Consider the following 23,703-nt stretch of genomic DNA (forward strand, 5'->3'; position numbering starts at 1 on the left):
AAACTGTCTCTCAAATATGATGGCAAAATTAGGGCATTTCCAGATAAACAGAAGTTTAGGGAATTTGCAAAAACCAAACCAAAATTATTAGAAATAATAAAGGGAGTCCTCTGGTTAGAAAATCAGTAACATCAGATAACAACCCAAGACTAGAAGACAGGACAGAACAACCAGATATCAACACAGATAGGGAAATCACAAAAATAAATCTAAGCTAAAACACTGAAAATAGGGAAACAGAGACATCAGTATGTAAAAGATGACAACATTAAAACAAAAAAGAGGGACTAAAAAATGTCATAGATCTTTCATATGGAGAGGAAGTCAAGGTGATATAAAGAAATAAAAGACTGGTTTAAAATTAGAAAAATAGAGGTAAATATTAAGGTGACCACAAAGGAAACTAACCTACACATCAAAATAAAAAACAATAAAAACATAAAGACATAACAAATACAAAATCAACAACAATGAAAAAGATGAGAAGAAAATACATATAGAAAAATGACTCAGCACAGAAAATTAAGTGGAACAGAGAAACTGTCAACAACACAAAGAAAAAGATACCAAAATGACAGCACTAAACTCATACATATCAATAATTATGCTGAATGTAAATGGACTAAATGCACCAATAAAGAGACAGAGAGTGGCAGAATGGATAAAAAAAAACATGATCCGTCTATATGCTGCATACAAGCGACACACCTTAGACTTAAAGACACAAACTAAAACTCAAAGGATGGAAAAAAATATATCAAGCAAATAACACTCAAAAAAGAGCAGGAGTGGCAATATTAATCTCTGACAAAATAGACTTTAAAGCAAAAAACACCCCAAAGGGTAAAGAAGGACACTATATAATGATTGAAGGGTCAATACACCAGGAGGACATAATCATAATAATTATTTACGCACCCAACGACAGGGGTCCAAAGTAAAATAGTGCAACCACTTTGGAAATCAATTTGGTGCTTCCTTAAAAAGCTAGAAATAGAAGTACCATACGATCCAGCAATCCCATTCCTTGGAATATATCCTAGAGAAATAAGAGCCATCACACGAATAGATATATGCACACCCATGTTCACTGCAGCACTGTTCACAACAGCAAAAAGGTGGAAACAACCTAGATGCCCATCAACGGACAAATGGATAAACAAATTATGGTATATTCACACAATGGAATACTACAAAACGATAAAACAATGATGAATCATAACAACAATGAACATTATAACATGGAGGAATCTGGAAGGCATTATGCTGAGTGAATTTAGTCAGTCGCAAAAGGACAAATATTGTATAAGACCACTATTATAAGAACTCAAGAAAAGGTTTAAACACAGAAGAAAATATTCTTTGATGGTTACAAGGGTGGGGAGGAAGTATTCACTAATTAGATAGTAGATAAGAATTATCTTAGGTGAAGGGAAGGACAACATACACTACAGGGGAAGTCAGCACAACTGGACTAAACCAAAAGCTAAGAAGTTTCCTGAACACAACCAAACACTTAGAGGGACAGAGTAGCAGGGGTAGGGGTCTGGGGACCATACTTTCAGGGGACATCTAGGTCAACTGGCATAACAAAGTTTATTAAGAAAATTGTTTTTCATCCTACTTTGGTGAATGGCATTTGGGGTCTTAAAAGCTAGCTAGTGGCCATGTAAGATGCATCAATTGGTCCCAACCCACCTGGAGCAAAGGAGAATGAAGAACACCAAAGACACAGGAAAATATTAGCCCAAGAGACAAAAAGGGCCACATAAACCAGAGATTCCATCAACCTGAGACTAGAAGAACTAGATGGTGCCCAGCTACCACCAATGACCGCCCTGACAGGGAACACAACAGACAGTCCCTGAGGGAGCAGGAGAAAAGTGAGGTGCAGAACTCAAATTCTAGTAAAAAGACCAGACTTAATGGTCTGACTGAGACTGGAGGAACCCCAGAAGACATGGCTCCTGGACTCTTGTTAACCCAGAACTAAAACCATTCCCAAGGCCAACTCGTCAGACAAAGATTAGACTGGACCATAAGACATAAAATGATACTCGTGAAGACTGTGCTTCTTAGTTCAAGTAGATATATGAGACTAAATGGGCAGCTCTTGTCAGGAGGCGAGATGAGAAGGCAGAAAGGGATAGAAGCTGGTTGAATGGACACGGGAAATTGGATAGGAGTGTGCTGTCACATTATAGGGAGAGCAACTAGGGTCACATAACAATGTATGTATAAATGTTTATATGAGAAACTAACTTGAGCTGTAAACTTTCCTTAAAGCACAATAAAAAAAAAAATTGGCTATGAAGGTAAAGTACCAGGTAATATGAGAGTACAACAGGAATCTAATATATGATAGGTTAGGGAAGGCATCTAGGAGAAAATGCTATTTAAGCAGTGAGGGGGGGTAAGGAGTGGAAAATGACATATGCAAAACTCCTGAGGTGAGAAAAAACCTGGTGGTTCAAGGAAATCATGTAGGGCTGGAGTGGCAGAAGCAGAGGGGCACAAGGGGCCACGGTAAATGGAGTTGGCGAAGTAAGGCTGCGCAGGACTAAAGCAGCCAGTTTGGAATTTTACATTTGATTCCAAAAGCAATGGGCAGCCCTCAAGAGTTTTTAGCAAGGTAATGACATGCCATAGACTGTGAGACATTTCACTGTAATCGAACTCCTCTTGACTGGGCCAACGGGTACTATCTGATGGGGCCTTCTGGTTGTTTTTTGTTTGTTTTTAAATAAAGGCAGACCAACCCATTCTTACCTTCCATTACTGTAAAAACAGTCAGGCTTTCTGACAGCTTCGAATCCATCTGGGTTCATTGAAGGCATGATATGAATCCGGGTACCATCAATTAGATTTGTGATTTCAGGGTCTTTTCCATCATTGGTTACAAGATGCTCAATCAAATGGAGCAGCAGTTCCCGCCCAACAGTCTGTAGGTAGAAAAGAGAAAAGGGAATATTATTGGTCAGAGCAATATGGGAAACTATCCCCAAAGCACAAATTCTCCAAAAGAAGTCTCTACAACAGGATATTTTAGATTAAAACTAGTTTGTGAGACCACTGCTTCTCAAACATACTGGATTCTCTGGCAAGTGGCAATCACGAGGGGTGCTAAAAATTGTTAGTAAAAGTTAAAGTACCTATTTGTAAATAATTTACTCTTTTAAAATTGAATTAGTGTGTAAACCTTAAACCAAAAATAACCCCTTAAGTCTTCTTAAAACCAAACAATAGTTTAGCTTAGCTAGTAAAAATATCTGCCTTGAGAATTATGCTCTTTTAAGAACTACCTATACGGGATCAAATTGATAACAGCAACACGAAAGATTAGACAGGAACCTTAGGGGGCAGTGAATTTATGTTAATGTGGAGGAACAACTCAGAAAAGGAGGGTCAGAATGGTTGTACAACTCGAAGAATGTAATCAGTGTCACTAAATGATACATGAAGAAACGGCTGAATTGGTGTATGTTCTGCTGTGTATGTTCTCAACAGCAACAAAATAATTAAAACTAAAAAAAATGAATTAGAGTACAGTAAAGGTTATTCCTATTATAACATTTCCCGCTGGCTTGCCTTCCAAAATACTTTCTGGAGTGGTAGAGAAGGAGGTGGAACTACAGAGAGGGCACAGAAATTGTGTATCTCCATGAGAAGGCCCGGTGCATAAGAGAACCATCATGGATGTCTTAGTGGATAATCCATTGACAGCCACTGCATTAGATACAGGCAGATTTCACCAAAGAAAAATGCATGTTTGTAATATGCAGAATTTAAATAGGTTTCTGATTTCCATACTCCACTATTTCCAAAACTTTAGTCTTCTGCACATCTGTGCAATTTTTATCATTATCTGTGTCTTTCTGATTTCCATACTCTCTGAAACATTGTTCATTTGCACATCATTTCCACAACTTTTTTTTGCCATATCTGCATATTCTCTACATTATTGTTTATGATTTTTTTTACCCTGGCTCACTTTTACTTACTTTAAAAATGAAACTTTGTGTCATTGTCATTTTGCTAGATAAACATTTGTAAGACACATTAAAATAAATGCATCACTATTAAAATAAAACAATTGTCACATCCACCTAAATTACCTTCTATACCTCCAATGTCTGGGAAATTGAAGGCATGTGAGAGATCTTGCTCTATAATCGCCACGGGAGAGATTTACTATTTCTTTATTAGTTTTTTTTAAAAAAAGTAACTCACATTTCATTCATAATATAGAAGATTTGATTAGACTATGTCAATTTCTCCCTATAATTCTAGGCTCAAGGAACTTGCTTCTGAGTAAGTTATGTGTACCGCTTACATAAGACCAGATGTTTTTGAGGGACTAGTAAATGGGAAGTCAGGGGCGGCAGGTGATTAAATAGGAAAGTGCTGCAAAGGTACTAATGTTAACACCGGCCAGGTAAATGTTTAATAGAACCTTAAAGGAATTTCAATTACAACTCCACTGCAGGAATTTATCATTGTGACAAAGGACAGGCAATCCCTGAATGGCAATTCCTCACTTTATCCCTGTCACTGGCTAGTAAAGAGACCACATTTTATGAATTTGTTATACTAATAAACACAGAATAATTGACACTGGGACTAAGACCATTTGGGATATTTCAATTACGTATTCATAGGTAGCGATAAAATTTAGTGTGGAAATATATTCAAATCTGACTTCAATTTTTTCCTTCTCATTTCTATCTTCCTCTTTCCATTACCTTGATTTTTGTTTTTATAGTCAAAATTGTTACTTGAAAAAACTAATAACCACGAACTAATAACCAAAAGAGTCAAGCAAAGAAAGCACATGCAGGCTTTCCAATTCTAAATTCTAATACATGTTGGAAGCTCAAGCACTTTCGGAAGCAACCTCAATGAGCTGCTTATTGGCTGCCAGAAGCCAGCGGTGGGGAGCTTCTATTGGAGAACTTACAATAAGGTGACTTTAAATATGATAATGGTGGTGTTTTAAGGAGCTTTTCTCACAGAGGGTGGAGAAGAGAAAAAGGGAAAGAAAAAGGAGGGGGAAGTGGACTAGGAGTCACTTGCAGCTCATTAAATGTCTAAATGCTGTTTAGAGACTGTAGGACAGTTTAATTAGAGGAAGAATCAAGGAAAACCTGAAGCAGACCTGAGTTTCAAAATCAGATACAGACGAGGAGTCCCAGGTCAAGTGCCCATGCATTTCTAAACGTACATCTCTCTCTTAAATACCTTAACCATACATTCTCAAGCATGCAAGAACTCAAGACATGCGTTGGCAATGAACTTCATTCAACCAAAAGCAAATGAAAACAGAGTGGAGAAGCCGTGCTGAAGAGGCTGGGGTTGAGTTGGAATTTAGTTGGATATAGAACTATATGAAGCGGCTGTGGTATTATAGGTGCAGAATGGAATGTAAATGTTAAAATTTATAATTAACAAAATGGGGGAAGGGAGATGAAAGGAGAAGAGGTAAGAATTTTCACAATGCTAATTTCTTCACTTTTCATATCAAGAGGCCATAATATCAAAAGCTAAAATATATTTTTTAAATGACTGTAATTTTAAAGTTTTTCATAATCTTTTTTTTCTTAACTTTAGAAGGCTCTTCTGATAATTAATCTCTTATTTTTGAGAAAATATTTGTCAAGTTCAGCAATTCTTTGGTTTCATTTCAGTTTTATTCTTTTGTTAAAGTAAAACCAAATTTCATACTACTTATTTAAAGATAACATACACAATGACACACATTTCATATTATTTAAATTTCTTTCATGGTCTTATTACAGAAATACATAATGATCTCTAGAATAATATCTGGCAAATATTAATGATGGTTATCTATAGGTGATGGTATTTTTTTTTTCCCACAATTATGGGGTTTATTAGGGAATAACAGTTACAATTCAGGCTCAAGAAAACTAAAGATACAGTTCTTCCATCAGGATAGCCTCTCCCTAGCCGTGCTCGCAGGCACGCCTCTCTCTGGCCCTCAGTCTCTGCCCAAAGGCACTCAGCTTTCTCTCTCCATGGGTTGGGAAGGCCACCACGCCATCTCCTGTTGCCAGGTCTTTCCTGTTGGTCTTTCCTTCTTTGGTGGTGGTGGGCTCTTCCTCACTGCTCTGGAACTGGCTCTCTTTTAAGGCAAAACTGACCGATCCCATTGGTAGGCCACAATTACCCTATCACACAATCACCTGGGTAGGAGTTACAAGACTGTGGCTAGAAAGGCCCCACACAAAAGTAATTAATCGCACCACACTCCCTAAGCAAAAATTCCCCCTTTTCCCCTACCTCCCACCCTTGGTAACCATTAATGATTTTTGACTTCTATATATTTGCTTATTTCATATAAGGGAGATCATACAGTATTTGTTCTTTTGCAACTGACTTATTTTGCTCGACATAATGTTTTCAGGGTTCATCCATGTTGTGATGTGCATCAGGACTTCATTTCTCTTTATGGCTGAGTAATATTCCATTGCGTGTATATACCACATTTTGTTTATCCATTCATCTGTTGATGGACATTTCAGTTGTTTCCACCTTTTGGCTATCGTGAAAAGTGCTGCAGTGAACATTGGTGTACAGGTTAATAATGTGTTTTTAAAAAATATTCATTGAAATATCCAGAAAAGAAAAAGGAGCACATTATGTATTTACTGCTACATTTCTCTAACTACCACCATTAATCCTGTACCATTTCAGTGTAGTTTCCTAACTCTCACTATAGGTGATGGTATTTTGAATAATTTTTATTTGCTCTTATTTGTCTAGTATCACTTTTTTAATTAAAGAAAACATCATTTTTTCAGAAACAATAAAATCATAGTTCTCTCAAGGAAACAAGTACGTAACCATGGTATATTCTGTTTGGCTCAATCTCCTACAACAAATCCCGAGTTTTTAACTGCAGAGGGTAAATAAAAATCTTGGAAATATGATAAAGAACCAATTAACAGGTAATTTAAAAATTGCTGAGGTAAACAGATCATAATTTCAAAGGAAGTTAAACAATCCTCTTTTTTGTTGAGTTGTATTTTGCTGCCTCTGTAACAGCATATTTATGCCAAATACTATTCAAATTAATTCTTCTCAACCTTAATATAAATATCTCAAACACTCATGTTTTATGTATAAATTTCCCTTCGTATAAAATTAAGCCTTTGTTATGAAACCTTGGAGAATGCAAATTTTAAAAAAGAATGTGATCAAAACTTAGTCTCCATTAGCTTAACCAGCCTTTCATTTAGCATCTTCTAATTCATTTCCTCTCTAATAAAAATTACTGTGAGAGTGAAGACTTAATGAGAGAATTCATAATTAAGAGACTGAAAGGCTTGATGAACTTTCAAGGCTTCTGGAGCCTTTCACTGATAATTCATCCAGTAGTTAAAATGGCAACATCCCAGAAAGGAGAAAATAAATTCTCCACCAGTTTTGATTCAATTCAATCAAGTTGGATTTTGCCAGATACATAAAAATAAGTGTTGTAGCCCTTAAAAGAATGTATATAAACAGTGGAAAATTTTTTAAAGAAGCCCACAACATAGGTAGTGTGTATGTGTGAGAGAGAGAGAGAAAGAAAGAGAGAGAAAGAACACAAATACTTGAGCTATCCTAATGATGGAATTTGTTTTTGAAATGCTACACTGCAATGAAACTTTTGGGAGAAAAATAAATCTATCAGTCGTGGGGCTCCACAATGGTGTGTTACAGATCAAATTTATTTGTCTGATTGCCTAGTTAAGCCCTCCTCCTTCAAATGCAGTGAAACCTGTGAAAGCCAAACTTGACAGGACAGCCTTGTTTTTCCAGGTCTCACAAGTTTTCCGGCTTTGATAGGGCACAGTCTTACCACTTTTTTGTCGCTCATTTTAGTGGAAAATATTTGAGTTTTCCTTCTCTGACAGGTTTCTACCTTACACAGGTTCTGGCTTTTGCAGGTTTTACTTATCTGCCTGGATAGTTCATTATCTAGCACCCTGGTCTCCCAAGTCTGGGTTTGAATGACCTGTCTATGTGGTACCATAACACCCTGCACCTGTGCTATCCTAATACTGATCACACTATATTATAATTGCCTGCCTGACCTTGACGTACCAGTCCCACCTCACCATCCAAGCCTTGAGGGCAGAGAGCCTTACCATAGTCCTCTGCATCCCATACATTATCCTAGTATCTTGCCCCAAAACCAAACCAAACCCAACTCACTGCCATCAAGTTGATTCTGACTCAAAGTAACCCTATAGGGTTTACAAGGCTAAAATGTTTATGGAAGCAGACTGCTACATCTTTCTCCCATGGAGCAGCTGGTGGGTTTGAACTGCCACCCTTTTGGTTAGCAGCCAACTGCTTTAACCACTGTGCCACCAGGGCTCCTAGGTATCTTGCCTAGCTCCTGGTATATCATGTACTCAATAAATAATACCAGGTACTCAAAAGAACAACAATTTCAGTTGTTGAATAAATTACTGCTTAGTGAGGGGAGATGTACAAATGCTCAAGTTACTACCAAGAAAAGGATTTCAATGAGATACTGAACACATTTTACAGGGGTAGGGGCTGGGCCAACAATTCTGCTCATCCCAGGGACTCAGGCTATCTGTCCATCCTTGCCCAGTCTCCCCATAAAAGGGAAATGGTGAAAAAAAGAATTATTTGAGAAATTTAATCCATGTTTAAAACAAATTAGGCACTTCACCTGGAATAAAGATAGTTGTCGTTGTTAGGTGCTGTCAAGTCGTTTTCAACTCATAGTGACCACATGTAACAGAGTAGAACTGCTCCATAGGAGCAATGGTTAAGCGTCTGGTTGCTAACCAAAAGGTCAGCAGTTCGAACCCACCAGCGGCTCTGCTAGAGAAAAGACCTGTAAAGATTACAGCCTAGGAAGCCTTATGGGAGCAGTTCTACTCTGTCATATAGGGTTGCTATGAGTCAGAATTGACTTGATAGCAAACAACAACAATCTTTATGGGAGTAGATGGCCAGGTTTTTCTCCCACAGAGCCACTGAGTGGGTTTGAATTACCGATCTTTTGGTTAGTAGCAGAATGCTTAACTATTTGTACCACCAGGCCTCCTTCGAATGAAAATTAGCTCTGCCTAAATCTGAAAAGAAAGAATTAATTGTACAAAGCAAGGAGGACAAAGATCCCACCCCCAAGTAATCTGAGTATTTGTGGAGTAAGGAGATGGTAGAGAACCCCATTCAGTGCGTGCTAGCATCATTTCTTCCAATTAAAAAAAAATATTAAGCTTCATATGTGCCGTGCTGTCTTTTAGGAGCTTACATAAATTTAGAAAGCTTCTATAATTCAACATGCTAATGTGTATACACTGATGAACAGAAAAACACCTGCTCATCTTATTAAAATGAGAAAGGTAAAACCTCAAAAATGTTTGCCCATTTTTCTGAAAACAACATGAAAATCTGATGACAAATGCTCATCATGGGCTCTTTGTCTGTTAGCAATCCAGTGTGATTCCACAGAAATCCAGAAGGGAGCAGGGAGAAGGGAGAGGAAAGGGACAGAGGAAAAGTAACATGGGGCAGGTCATTCCAGTGTTACTTTCTCCAAGAGCTTATTACTCTTTCAGATGATAAATGAGCCCAAGTCTTTTTATCAAATGATGCTGGAACAACTGGGTATCCATCTGTTATGAGTTGAATTGTGTCCCCCAAAAAGATACGTTGAAGTTCTAACCCCTAGTACCTGTGAATGTGACCTTATTTGGATACAGGAATTCTGCAGATGAAATTAAGTTAACATGAGGTCATACTGGAGTAGGGTGGGCCCTAATGCAGTATGACTGGCATCTTTATTAAAAGAGGACAAGGGACACACAGGGAAGATGGCCATGTGAGGACAGAGGCAGAGATTGGAGTTACGCTGCCACAAGCCAAGGAAGGATCTTCCCCTAGAGCCGTCAGAGGGAGCATGGCCATGCTAACACCTTGACTTGGGATTTCTAGCCTCCAGAACGATAAGAAAATAAATTTCTGTTGCTTTAAGCCACCCATTTTATGATAATTTGTTACGGCAGTCCTAAAAAAAAAATTTTTTTTAGTACACTATCTTAAAAAAAATATAGTGAGATATAACACAGATCTACACATAAAAACCAAAACAACAAAAATAGAACAATTCGAAGACAGCAAGGGGAGAAAAGGAAGTAGAATCCATAGTTAGTTAAGGCTTGGGGCTCAGGCTCTGGATTCAGACAGTTTATGACCAGACCCAGATTCATTTCTCTATAAAATGGGACTCACTGTCACCTAGCTGTGGTATTAAGTGTGGGGGACACACACACACACATACTGAGGTGGAGTCCAGGAAAGAGTGGGAACACTTTTTAAATAGTATGGTCAGTTCTGCTCACTGTGCTACTCAATGCAAACATGCCCCCCACAGTCTCACTTTCCAAGCGTATCGCCTGTGCATGCACCTCACCTTCCTGAGTGTACATTCTAGTGTCTAAAGAAAATTGTGTTGTTTCGTTTTTCTATGTGGCCTCTAATCCTAAACCTCTTTATCTGCTGTTCAGCTGAAGAAACCATGATCTGTTCCAGAGCTGGAGGATAATCTAGCTAATCTGGGTTTAGTGAAAGAAGGTGATTGTCCAATGATTGAACGTGGCAGCTGCAATAGTTAAGCTCCAACATGACAGTTTCCTAACTGACTTTGCTTTTGGAATATAACTCTTTGTAAAATGCAAATCCACGTCTATCTACCGTCTAAGTCTTTACTTTCCTCTGTGACTACAGAAAAGTTACAACTTCTCTGGGCCTCAGTTTTTTTATTTGTAAAATGGGGGATGGACTTAAGGGGCTCTTTCAGCTCTAAAATTCTGAATTTTCCAAAATTGAAAGTCCATGAAGAGATCACCATCTCCCCTACTACCCCAAAGGATTCTTCACATGAGGTCCATAAACTTCTAGCAGATCCACCGACCCAGAGGTCAGAGTTGAAAGCTTATTCCAGAATAGCAATGAATGCACCTGAAGAAAGTTAAGAACCACTTAACTTTCTTTGGGTGCATTCCTTGCTAAAATGTTAGCTATGCTGTTTTTTAATAGGGAGTTCTTGAAAATGCTCCGGCAATTCCAAAAGATCTGAATGAGGAACAAAGGTGAGTAAGCTGGTTAGACCCTCTACTCAGAGTGACTCCTCTGCTCCTAGGTTACGCCATCACTTTCGCCAGCTCCTAGTGGCATCAGGAGGGCAGAATATACAAGATCTTCAATTCAGAATAATAAATTTCTTAGTGGCCCTATAAAGCCCCCAGACACTGCTACCAGCTAGGACACACAAGAGGCTAGCAGTGTTTCAGATTCCCACCCCAAAACATACTGGGACTGCCTAATCTCAGTCCTCAGCATTTCTCAAAAAATCATAGATTTCCCTGGCTTGATGGGATATACCAGCTACCCAGAGATCAAGATGCCACAAATTTGGGAAAGTACATGGAAGGAATAAGCAAGTGAGGGAAAGGACTCTTGTTTATCTTTGGAAGTTCTAGTTCGGAGGATTAATTTCTGAGTAGCAGGCTGCAACTTCTGAAATGCCAGGAATTCAATAAATAAACTAAGGAAACCAATAAGTGCCATATGTCTCTTATTAAAAATGGATTCCAAGGGGCCTTGATCAATAGACTAGATAGCAAAAGGGAAAGAAAGTCTGGGTTGCTGTCTGTAATGAACAGTGGTTTTATTAAAACCAACTTTGGTCAGACTCCTAGCCATGTTAAGTCTTATAAAGAAACAGCCTATTAAGCTAAATAGAAAAAGTGACAAGGGGATTGAACTTCCACCCACTCACAAATCAGGTTCAAGATCTTTTCTTAGAGGCAACGGTTTGCATCTTCACCTCAGCTGCAAGAAGTACCCTCTCTCAGCAGAACAGGTTGGGTAGCAAGCCTGGAAAGGGCAGGCTGTGTATGTCATGAGGGGTGGATCCTGATCCTGTAGAACCTGGGTTTTGGGAAAGGTTAAGACAGGACAGGAAGTTCAGCATTTGATTACAGCATGCCGTCCACACTGTTACAAATTCAGCAAGTTGCACTTATTGGAATATGCATTTACTTTGACATTCCTTAAGTTAAAGGTGTTTCAGAAGTTGCTACACATTTTCCTATGTAAATTCTCTTTGCTGTGAAGTCTAGGAACTATCTTTCCCTCCCACTTATTGTTCAGTTGTACGGAGTCTTGGTAAACAGAAAACACTGTGGTTGTCATATTCTTAAAATACTCTTAAGGAAGTTAGGGGAGGAATAGAGGTGAATGTTTTTAACTGCCCAACAAGATGGCTGTGCAGGTAAGAGTGGTAAAAAGGTATTTTGCAAAACATAAAGGTAAATTTAAAAAAAAAGAGTTTATCCCTCTTAAACTGGAAAAGAGGCAAGATATTATTGTTGAATAGTGGTGTCATGCACTGAATTGTGTCCCCCAAAAATATGTGTCAACTTGATTAGGCCATGATTTCCAGTACTGTGTGGTTGTCCTCCATTTTGTGGTTTTCCTATGTGTTATACAACATACTCTCTGCCTGTGGTTAAAGAGGATTAGGGTGGGATGTAACACCCTTGCTCAGGTCACATCCCTGATCGGATGTAAAGGGAGTTTCCCTGGGGTGTGACCTGCACCATCTTTTATTTCTCAAGAGATAAAAGGAAAGGGAAGCAAGCAGAGAGTTGGGGACATCATACCACCAAGAAAGCAGTGCCAGGAGCAGAGCACATCCTTTGGACCCGGGGTTCCTGCATGGAGAAGCTCCTAGTCCAGGGGAAGATTGATGACAAGGAACTTCCTCCAGAGCCAACAGAGAGAGAAAGCCTTCCCCTGGAGCTGACACCCTGAATTTGGACTCGCAGCCTACTAGACTGTGAAAAAATAAATTTCTGTTTGTTAAAGCCATCCACTTGTGGTATTTCTGTTATAGCAGCACTAGATGACTAAGACAAGTGGCTAAGACAGAACCCTAAGTTTGACTGTATAAATTTGAATGTTGACAACATTGAGTATTAGATTAAGAGAGAGTGACAAAAGCATCCAAAAAGCCAGATATTAGGAGTTTGGCTAGCTATTGGGATCTTATGATTGTCTTGAGTTCAAACATAATATGGCTACTTTGCTGGGTCACCTTGATTCTTACCAGGAGGTGCGAAAAATCAAAGGAAGGAGTTCAGGAACTTGGCTGACAGGAGTTCAGAGATCTTCCAGCCCCGAATACAAAAAGAAGCTCAAGTTACCCTCGCAGGGCACTGAGTAAACAACCCAATGCCTGCAATAGTTGTTGGACCTTGGTTCCTTAAATCCTCTCAGAAGGCCTCACAGAACACCTTTCAGGGCCTGGCCGCTTTGCTACAATTTATGCTGGAGACTTCGCCATGCTTCCTCTTCAGCAGTTACACAGAGCTCAACAGACCAGAGGGAAAGTTTCTCTGGTGACACTTGAGAAATTCAAGTCACATACATACCTCATCTCCATGCATATTTGCCACATATTTGAATTCCGGAATCCCAATTCTGTGTTCCTTTGGAAACCGTCCCACAACAAGAACCCACAAGTTTCTTCCTTTACAGAGAAGAAAAAGAGAAAAATAAGTTGTCTTTTAAAATGACAAATGAACTCCCGGGAGAAACAGACTAAGAAACAAAGGATGCTATTTCTTCCATCTGATTACTTTAATGTCTCATGTGGCTTAAGTTCATAGGAGTAACATTTCTGCGCTTATGATGCTCTTAGTTTACTGCCAGCTAAAATCTGTTCAATTTAATGCAAATATTTAACTTATTATTTTTTTAATTGAAGACTTCTTAGTCTACATAGATTTTATTTTTCTAAAATGTTTATATACTTTGCTATGAGATTATAGGATCTTATAGAAATGATCTTGCTACTTCACACAATTATACAAAGTAATAGTTGATGGCTGACTGAGAGGGTCCCACGACTCACAGTGCAAGGAAATTGGAGGAAAAAAAAGCAACAACAATAAAACACGTAACTCAGAAGGGAGGTTGTTTTAAAGGAAGAAATCCTGAAGCTTGTATTCAAATACTTATGTGACACTGCCCCTTTGCTCCCACTTTAATGTCTGTGAGTCCTAGCAAGTAAACGGGGAACCACAAGCACCCTAATCATCCCCTAAGCAAAACTAAGTCCTAGCTCTGCCACAGACTGTGTTGGTTTGAGCAAGAAAGGGCAGAGACAAAGATCACTGAGGATTTGCTCTGTGCGGGCATTGCTCCTGATACGCTGGTTCATTTTACCTCCGGCAATCCCTTGTCATGACCCACTAAGATTATTACCCAAATATACAAGTTATTAACCAGTTTTACAAATGAGAAAACTGATCTTCGGAAATATTAAGTCAACTGCTTATGATTACAAGGCCAATGAGAGGCTGTGATTTGAGCTCCAGAGTCAAGAATTGAACTCCAGTCTATTTGGGGTTTAATTCCATTTCAATTCTAGTGTTCCTTCCATTGATGAAAACTGTCCATATCTCAAGAGGCTTGGCTTACTAATTAGTGAAATTAAGAAGTCCCTTTTCAATTCTAAAATTTTAATACAAATAGTTTAAAATCAGGGCTTAGGGTATGTTTGATACCTATTGTGTATATACAAAATTCAAATATCTGTGATATCTAAGACTTCAATGGAATTTAAGAAGCCAGGAAAGGAATTTAACAGCAACTAATAGGGTCACTATGAGTCAGAATTGATTCCACGTCATACAACAAAAATGGACTAATGTTGAGTAGGTTTCTGCAGAATTTCAGATTTAGTTTTTTAAATCAGGGAGCACTCGGGTGCCATGAGGGATCCAGGGAGAAGCAGATACTGGACTTGCCTTTATCAACATTTATTCATAAGTTACTATAACATTATTTTAGGGAAATTTGTCATGACAGGGTGATATTTTAAAATTAGTAATGACAGGAAACCCAAAAAACATGTATAAAATGCAGTTTTTCTGATTTATGCCTCCTGTTCAGTGCAGAATTCTAATTCATTCATTCATATATCCATTTATTGTATTTTGTCTTGTTTTAATTTTTATCATGGTGAAATATATATAACAAAACATTTGCCATTTCAACCATTTTTACGTGAACAATTCAATAACATTAATTATGTTCACCATGTTGTGCAACCATCACCAATATATCTGAGTATATATTGCATGTACTCTCTCTCTACACACACACACACACACACACACACACACACACTTGGATTAATGCTATATCCAAGCACTAAACTAGGTGATGACACTGTACAGATTAGTCACACTCTCTATGCCCAATTAGCTTCTGATCTAGTGAAGAATGGCAACGCATAAACATACAATAGTGTGATATATATATAATAATAGAAGTGTGTGTAAGGTATTTCTGTGGATGCAGTCTAAAAGAAGAAATGGTTAACTTTTTCTAAGGAGGGGATCATGAAAAGCTTTACAGATGTTACATCTGAGAAGGGTTCTGAAGGATGATTCAAATTTGCCTTGTGGACAAGTATAGTCCATCTGGTGATTCTCCACTAGAACCGTTTGATTAACCAGAACACTCCATTCCCTTATGGTATCAATTCTCAGGTCATCTGGAGCTTCAATTCTACAAAGTTATCACTTTCATGGGAAGCAAGGAAGAGCTTTTTCTGAATGAGCTGTTGAACCTGGCTCTTTAGATATACTTCTGAGGGAATTCTTTTCTGTAGCTATAAATCCTTTTAAAGCTAGAATAATCACAGATTATTATTACAGAACATGGTCTAGTCCCCTCACAGGCAAGATAAAAATTCAATATCCTCAACAGAATATTTATTAATGTTTATTTATAACTCTGCATCTGCAACAGCTGGCCTGTGACATAAGGGAGAGCATAAGACAACAAAAAACCTGATGTGATATGGATATCCGATATTACTTGGTTGAAGGAAGGAGGGGAGTCAAACTGATAAAACCTAAGTGAAGAGGTAATTTGATGGGTAATCCAATCCCAGTTTTAGCACAAATGGCCCTAAGTGAACTGCAAGATGAGAAACTTACCTTGCTCAACCTCAATGGCACAAAGTCTGAGAATGAAAAAAAAACCCCAATACATGTGGAAGATATACACGCAATCCTTTTGGAATGACAAGCCTCTTGAAGGGTTTTAACCCCCCTCCCCAACTCACACTGGCTATCTCTGGCCCAGACCAGAATAAATGCACAAAGGACAAACTATTTACTTAACCAAGCATGATGTCCTCTTCCAGGGACTGGCCCCTCCTGATCATATGCCCAAAGTTATGTGAGACGAAGTCTCGCCATCCTCGCTTCTAAGGAGCATTCTCGCTGTACTTCTTCCAGGACAAATTTGTTTGTTCTTCTGGCAGCCCATGGTATAGTCAATGTTCTTTGCTAACACCATAATTCAAGGCTACTAATTCTTCTTCAGTCTTCCTTATTCATTGTCCAGCTTTCACATGCATATGAGGTGACTGAAAATACCATGGCTTGGGTCAGGAGCACCTTAGTCCTCAAGGTGACATCTTTGCTTTTGACCACTTTAAAGAGGGTCAGCAAAAAAGAGGAAGACTCTCAATGAGATGGACTGACACAGTGGCTGCAACAATGGGCTCAAACATATCAATGACTGTGAGGATGGTGCAGGACCGGGCGGTGTTTCCTTCTGTTGTATGTAGGGTCACTATGAGTCGGAACCGACTCCACAGCACCTAACAACAAGCCTCTGACCCAAGTCTGCTATGTACAGACTTTCTGTTGTTGAGATTTCTTTCTTTCCCCCATCTGGGGAGAATGGAAAATGGAAGGAGACTGAGGCGACATTATGAGGATTGTTTAAGAAGTTATAGCTACTGTTTGCTTCCTTTGCTTTTGTTTGATTACCAATCTCCACATAACAACTATGGCCAAGCCTTAGTAACTGTCCAAAAGCTGTGGAATCTGGAGTGGCTGTGCTTCAAGGGTCCAGCTGCAGGTTCTCCCTGCAATGAGCATGGCTACTAGTCAACAAACCGCAGGCAGAAAAAGCAGGGTGGGGCAGGGGCAGCAACGGAAAGAAAAACATGGACAAAATCCATCTGCTCTATACATACCCTGTCTCTGGGACAAAATTCATGCACATGCCCTCCCTTTGTGGCAAACCATCCACATTCAACGTGGCTTCTGTACTATTGAGGGGGTTCTGGCCAGCCAAGGTGAACATCTAATCTGTCGCTTCTGTGCTTGCAAAGCTGAGAACCCACACTTGGGCAGATGCAGTGACCCCAAGTCAGCTACGTGATCCCAATGAAACCTAACAGCCATCTCCAGTTCAGTGGGCTGGGAATTTCTGACTTTGCTTACAGACAGAGGACCGTGCCAAGGAAGTGGCTGGAGGTTCAGAAAGGAGTTGGGTATCCCAGGGGTCCCGCTGCTATTGTGATAACAGCGAGTGCTCTGCTCTCCCCAAAGCAAGGACAGGGCTGGTATGTTTCATTTTTGCCTCGGGTAGGTGTACACCTAAATCCTACTTAAAAACCCATTGTTGTTGCACCAATTCAGACTTATAGCAACCCTACAGGACAGAATAGAACTGCCCCCACAGGGTTTCCAAGGCTGAATCTTTATAGAAGCAGGTTGTCACATATTTTTCCAGTGGAGCGGCTGGCAGGTTCAAACTGCTGACCTTTCAGTTAGCAGCTGAGAGCTTAACCACTGCACCACCAGCGGCCATGGATTTGTGGCTCCGTTTAGTATGAGGGTGAGGGAGGCATTCTGGAACTTCATGGGGGTAGGCAGGTGTTCAACCTCAAGTACGGTGGCACTGGAGTTTCCTACTATACAGACATTCTGTTGTGGAGGCTGAAGTGGGGTCACATGCTATATGGGCCTGGGCCGAGTGGAGGCTGTGGTACTCAGCAGTCACCAGGACTCTGCAAGGGTGTCAAACCTGCATGCCTTGGTTCTGTGAACCATATTCATTTGCACATTTCCATCCGGTCCACAAACCAGCAGTAGAGGTGGCTCAGAGCAAGTCTTGGATTCCAGAGACCACCTTCTTTTGACCCAGCATTTCTGGCTTCTCGTATACTGATGGGCCAGGCCTGGGCCAGGAGGCTTTAATCAGCTGAGTATGTTAACTCTGCTATTAAACGTTGTAGGGTGGTAGTGAGGGGCTGGATGCTGCCTAGGGCTACCTCACTTTTATCTCCTAGGTGCAGCAGCAACACTACCACCATTCACCATTGGGTCATGTTGTGACCCTCTGTAATTTCTCTTCATACATCTCTCACTCTTTGAGATAGTATATTTAAATGATTTCTTGTGTTATGTCTCTCTGAACTAGAATGCAGCCCACAAGGGCACTGCCTTTGGTGATCATCATTTTGTTCAGTTTGCCTGTTTTGTCCACTGTTACATTCTTAGTACCTAACGGCACCTGCTGCCTAGTAGATTTTCAATAAATACCTATTGTAGCATTCCCGCAGTTACTGGTGTATCTTCAGGACTACTTTTTCTTGGTAAAAACTAGCATATCAGGAACAAATTCCTCCCCAAGGCATCCATTGCCTGACCTCTATCTGCATCACCCACTATCTGCTGACAAAAACGCTCCCACTAGCCTGAGGCTCCTTTCTGTAGCGCTACATTCAGTGCCCACTTCCTATCTTCATTCAAATTGTCCTCAGCCCAAAATGGCCTCACTGGGGTTTCTGCCTTTTCAAGTTCCATGCATTCCACAAAAGCTAACTCCAAGAAGTTTGACCACTCTTCCCACCGTGATTTCTCCCTATTTTTATAGGAGGGCATCACAAGCTTTGCCATTGCAAAAAACATTCTGCCTGTTGCATTTGTTTTCTAAAGGTTTCATGTGGATGAGTCTTGCTTTCTTAATGATGTTGTTAGCATCACCTGAGCTGTTATAGCCCTCTTCTCCTCCCCTATTGCGTCTACCATGGTAAAGCATGGCCACCCTCCAAGGCTTAGGTCACCGTTTTACTAACCGCCTCTGTGGTAGATGCATTACTGGTCCAATATTCAGTGCCCTGTTGAACTCAGGTGTGGTAACATGACTTGCTTTGGCCAATGGAATGTGGGTAGAAATGACATCTTTAACTCTGGGTAGAAATGACATCTGTAACTCTGGGCAGAAACTTCAAGAGTCAAAGCATGGTTCACCATCTCTTTTCCCTCTGTCACAAGGCAGGAAATGTTTTGATAGAGGCTGCTCTATCAGCTTGTGTCATGGAAGGAAGATGTCAGGGAACAGAGTCACAGCTAACCAACAATGGACATATACTGTGAGTGAGACATAAACCTTTATTTTATGGTTATAAATTATTGAGATTTTGGAGCTCTACTATTTCTGCAGCATAATCAATCCTGCTCATTCTAATACACTTTTTTTTTTGTCTAAATTTTGTTTATTTTGTTGTTGAGAATATACACAGCAAAACATATACCAATTCAACAGTTTCTACATGTACCATTTAGTGACATTAATTACATTCTTCAAGCTGTGCACTTATTCTCACCCTCCTTTTCTCAGTTGTTCCTCCCTCATTAACATAAATCACTGTCCCCTAAGGTTCCCATCCAATCTTTCGAGTTGCTGTTGCCAAGTTGATCCTATATAGACAGTTCTTAAAAGAGCAGAATGCTCAAGACAGAGATTTTTTACTAGTTAAGCTAAACTATTGTTTGGTTTTAAGACTTCAGGGGATATTTTTGGTTCAAGGTTCAAAGATTATCTCAGGGCAATAGTTTCAGGGGTTCATCTACCCTTCATGGCTCCAGAAAGTCTAGAGTTCATGACAATTTGAAATTCTCTTCTGCATTTTCCCTCTTTTGATCAGGATTCTTCAATGGAATCTTGATCAAAATCTTCAGTAACAGAAGTCAGGCACTGTCCAGTTCTTCTGGTCTCACGGCAAAGAAGGCAGTTGTTCATGGAGGCAATTAGCCACATAGTCAATATTCTCCTCCTGTTCCTGACTCTCCTTCTTCCTCTGTTGTTCCAGGTGAATAGAGACCAATTGTTGTGCCTTAGGTGGCTCCCTGCAAGCTTTTAAGACCCCAGCCACTATGCAATGAAGTAGGAGGAAGAACAGAAGCACTAAATAAATTATTAGGCCAATTAACTGGGATGTCCTATGAAACCATGACCCTAAATCTCCAAACAAGGAACCAAATCCCATGAGGTGTTTGGCTGTACACAAGCAGCCTCAGCAGCTACTCTTTTTTTTGGTAAATATATTGTCCTACTCATCTAGTGACGCTATAACAGAAATACCACAAGTGGATGGCTTTAGCAAAGAGAATTTTATTCTCTCACAGTCTAGTAGGCTACAAGTTCAAATTCAAGGCGTCAGCTCCAGAGGAACGTTTTCTCCGTTGGCTCTGGAGGAAGGTCCATGTCATCAATCTTCCTTTGGTCTGGGAGCTTCTCCGTGCACGAACCTCAGGTCCAAAGGACACGCTCTGCTCCTGGTACTGCTTGCTTGGTGGTATGAGGTTCTCATGTGTCTCTGCTTGCTTCTCTCTTTTATATCTCAAAAGAGATTGGATTAAGACACTATCCAATCTTGTATACCTCATCAGTATAACTGCTGCTAATCCTTCTTATTAGATCATAGTGATTGAATTTACAACACATAGTGATTGAATTTACAACACATTACAAAATGGTACATGATTACACAATACTGGGAATCATGACCCAGCCAAGTTGACAGATATTTTTGGGGGACACATTCAATCCTTGACATGTATCTATCACAAAACTTTTGCCAATTCAACTTTTTACAGGTGTACAACTTGTTGACAGCAATTACAATAATTGGCTGTGCAACCCTCACTTAATCAATGTGATTTTTCCATCACCATTAACCCCCCTTCTCCCCCTCCCCCCCAACCCTTGGTAACCACTAATAAACTTTGGTCTCTACGCATTTGCCTTGTCTTGTCTTTTTATATAAGTGAGGTCATACAATATTTGCCCTTTTGTGACTGGCTTATTTTGCTCAGCATAATGTCTTTAAGCCCCATCCATACTGTAGCATATATCAAGACTTCACTTCTACCACTGGCTGAATACTATTCCACTGTATGTATGTACCATATTTTGTTTATCCATTTATCTGTTGATGGGCATTTAGGCTGTTTCCACCTTGTGGCTATTGTGCCATTCTGGTACACTTTTGGTAACCAATCCAATTCAAAATTACCTTTTCCTACACTGAATGTTCATTATAGTTACTGCTAATCCCAGTGTTTTTTTCAGACAGGGGTTCCAAGTACCCTAATATTTTGTGGAGGTGACCATAGGTGAGGAAAGTTTAGAAACTTTGCTTTAAAACTACTCATCTGGCACAAGCAATACATAAGCCTTTGTAAATCATGTTCTTATGTGTATGTCTTATGTCTCAATCCAAATCATCGACTTCTGAATATGTTGCACACTTTTGTTTTTATAGCACTAGCAGGTGTCACACATATAAACACTATCTGTTTGATAGTGGACTGCCAATAAATCAATATTAAAATGCACTGAAAAAACTGTATTAAGAAGGAACATCAGAGTAAGACATCACTGACAAAGTCTACCTCATGCAATTTTTTTCTGTGCAATCTCATATCTGACTACACCATCAAACAGTATTTGTATGTGGACAGACAAAATTTCACAGCTGAAGTGATGCTTCGAATTCTAGTAGTGCAAAGTTTGGCATGTGTAGAGGAAGAAGGACAACAAAAAGACTTAAATAATTGCCATGTGGTAAGCTACCTGTTGCCACTGAGTCAACTCCAACTCATAGTGACCCTATAGGACAGAGCAGAACTGCCCCATAGGCTTTCCAAGGCTGTAATCTTTGTGGAAGCAGACTGCCACATCTTTCTCTCTCAGAGTGGCTGCTGGATTCGAACCGCCAACCTTTCGGTTAGCCCCTGAGCGCTTAACCACTCTGCCACCAGGGCTCTTTTGTATTAAACTAAGGTAGGGTAATCTCAAGCAAGGTGAACAGAGGAAGCTTTTTACAGATACCTACAAACACAGCTGCAGACTAGTAACGTGCTGAAACACAAGCCTGTCTGGCACTGGGAATCAGGAACTGGACAGCAGAGGCTTCAGCTAAACCACAGGTATGAGACCCAGCTGAAGGCAGCAGCACACTGTGGCCTGCAGCTGCAGCCTTGACAGATTAAGAACAGATTCCTAAGGTGACCAGACTCATTTGTACATCCTGCTACGAACTTAAAATCAGATACATCTTCATTGTACCAAGGCTTAACCTTTCATTTTCTCATTTATTCATTCAACAAATATTTATGGCCATTTTAGTAGCTGAAACAAATGTAAACCACTAACTGATTATACTGTCCTGAAAAACACTAATTTTCTACTTTTGACATGACTTTTGTCACCTGGAAAAATGAAGCCCAAATGGGAGCATAATGTAGGGCAAACTTTCCTTTATGGGGCAGGGGGAGATTAATCAAATACGAATCAGATAACATCACTCCACTGCTTATCCTTCAACGGCCCTCATGGCATTAAGATAAAACCTAAGCCTTTCAGTATGACACACCAGACCTCTCATGCTCTGGCCCCTTCCTGCCTCCAGCCTCCACCATAATCCCATACAGCAGGCTCTAGCTATTCTTACTTACATGAGTTCCCAAAGGAGCCAACCATCGGCCATCACACCTTTAATGCCACTCTTTCTTCTGCATAGCCCACCTTATCAAAGTGGCCAACTTCCATTTGCCTTTTCAAGGCTCAACTGAAAAGGCCCCTCCCACCCTAAACCTTACTCTTCTCTTGCCTCAGCCCTGTCCCTTACTAGCCTCAGTTAGACTCTCCTTTGACTCTCATAGTACCTCAGCAACTCCTCTCATATTACTTATTGAAACCACAGATTTTCCTGTAGGCAAGGGGTTGTGTTTCTCTGTACTTGCAGGATCTAGGATAGTCTGTGGCCCACAGATAGTAAAGGATCAATAAAGGATTGCTGAATGCATGGATGATTGGATAAATTAACAAATAAACCTGAGGAAGTCCAGTTGGAGACAAGGTCACCCCTGGTCCAAAGATTAGATGGGGTTGTTTTCCAGTATTGATGGAAAAGGGACCCAAACTTCTAGATCAATTCTAGAGTAGATTAACCTTCTTGGAGAATCTCCATTACCAAGATCCAAACCAAATACGAGGAGATGCAGTTTCATTTGCTTACGCATTTGTTCCCCACATAGCTAATGATCCGAAATGATACCAGAGGAATGTAGATTTTAGGTTCCATTTCATTGCTTGCTGAACAAGTCAATAGAGAGGCTTGGGGATTTCAATTTCTAAGTGGGGAATTTTTCTGATGGCTTAGAAACATTTTCTTTATTAACTGAAAAAAAAAAGGAAAGGAAAAATCTAAAGATGCGTTGGGTGGGAGTGAATTTTTGTTTCTGATTTCAAGATAGTCAAGACTCCCAGAGAAGCTGAGCAGCTTGTCTCATTAATCACCAACCATAAACTAAAACAGGAAGATCGTAGGAAATTCCTCCACCTTCCTGCTCTCAAAGCCCTGCCTTCTCTATTCCTCCCACTCCATTCCCAGGTCAGAGGTGGATGAATTTGTTCCTCTTCCTCTAAAAATTTTAATTTTTCAGCTATAAATAATCAAATTATAAGAAACTTTTAAAAATT

The 23,703-nt window shown here is 39.8% G+C and overlaps 1 protein-coding gene across 1 annotated transcript in view; it reads right to left on the bottom strand.

Moving 5' to 3' along the window:
- CPM (carboxypeptidase M) overlaps nt 1-23,703 on the bottom strand; it is an 87,457-nt gene that overhangs the window by 26,785 nt on the left and 36,969 nt on the right. Inside the window, exons 2-3 of the mRNA XM_004386430.2 lie at nt 13,488-13,585; nt 2,770-2,942 (exon numbers count right to left, since the gene is read on the bottom strand). Coding sequence (XP_004386487.1) covers nt 2,770-2,942; nt 13,488-13,585 — 271 coding nt within the window. The remainder of the gene's footprint in view (nt 1-2,769; nt 2,943-13,487; nt 13,586-23,703) is intronic.

This window comes from Trichechus manatus, unplaced genomic scaffold (assembly GCF_000243295.1).
Source record: "Trichechus manatus latirostris isolate Lorelei unplaced genomic scaffold, TriManLat1.0 scaffold00164, whole genome shotgun sequence".
Classification (NCBI taxonomy): Eukaryota; Metazoa; Chordata; class Mammalia; order Sirenia; family Trichechidae; genus Trichechus; species Trichechus manatus.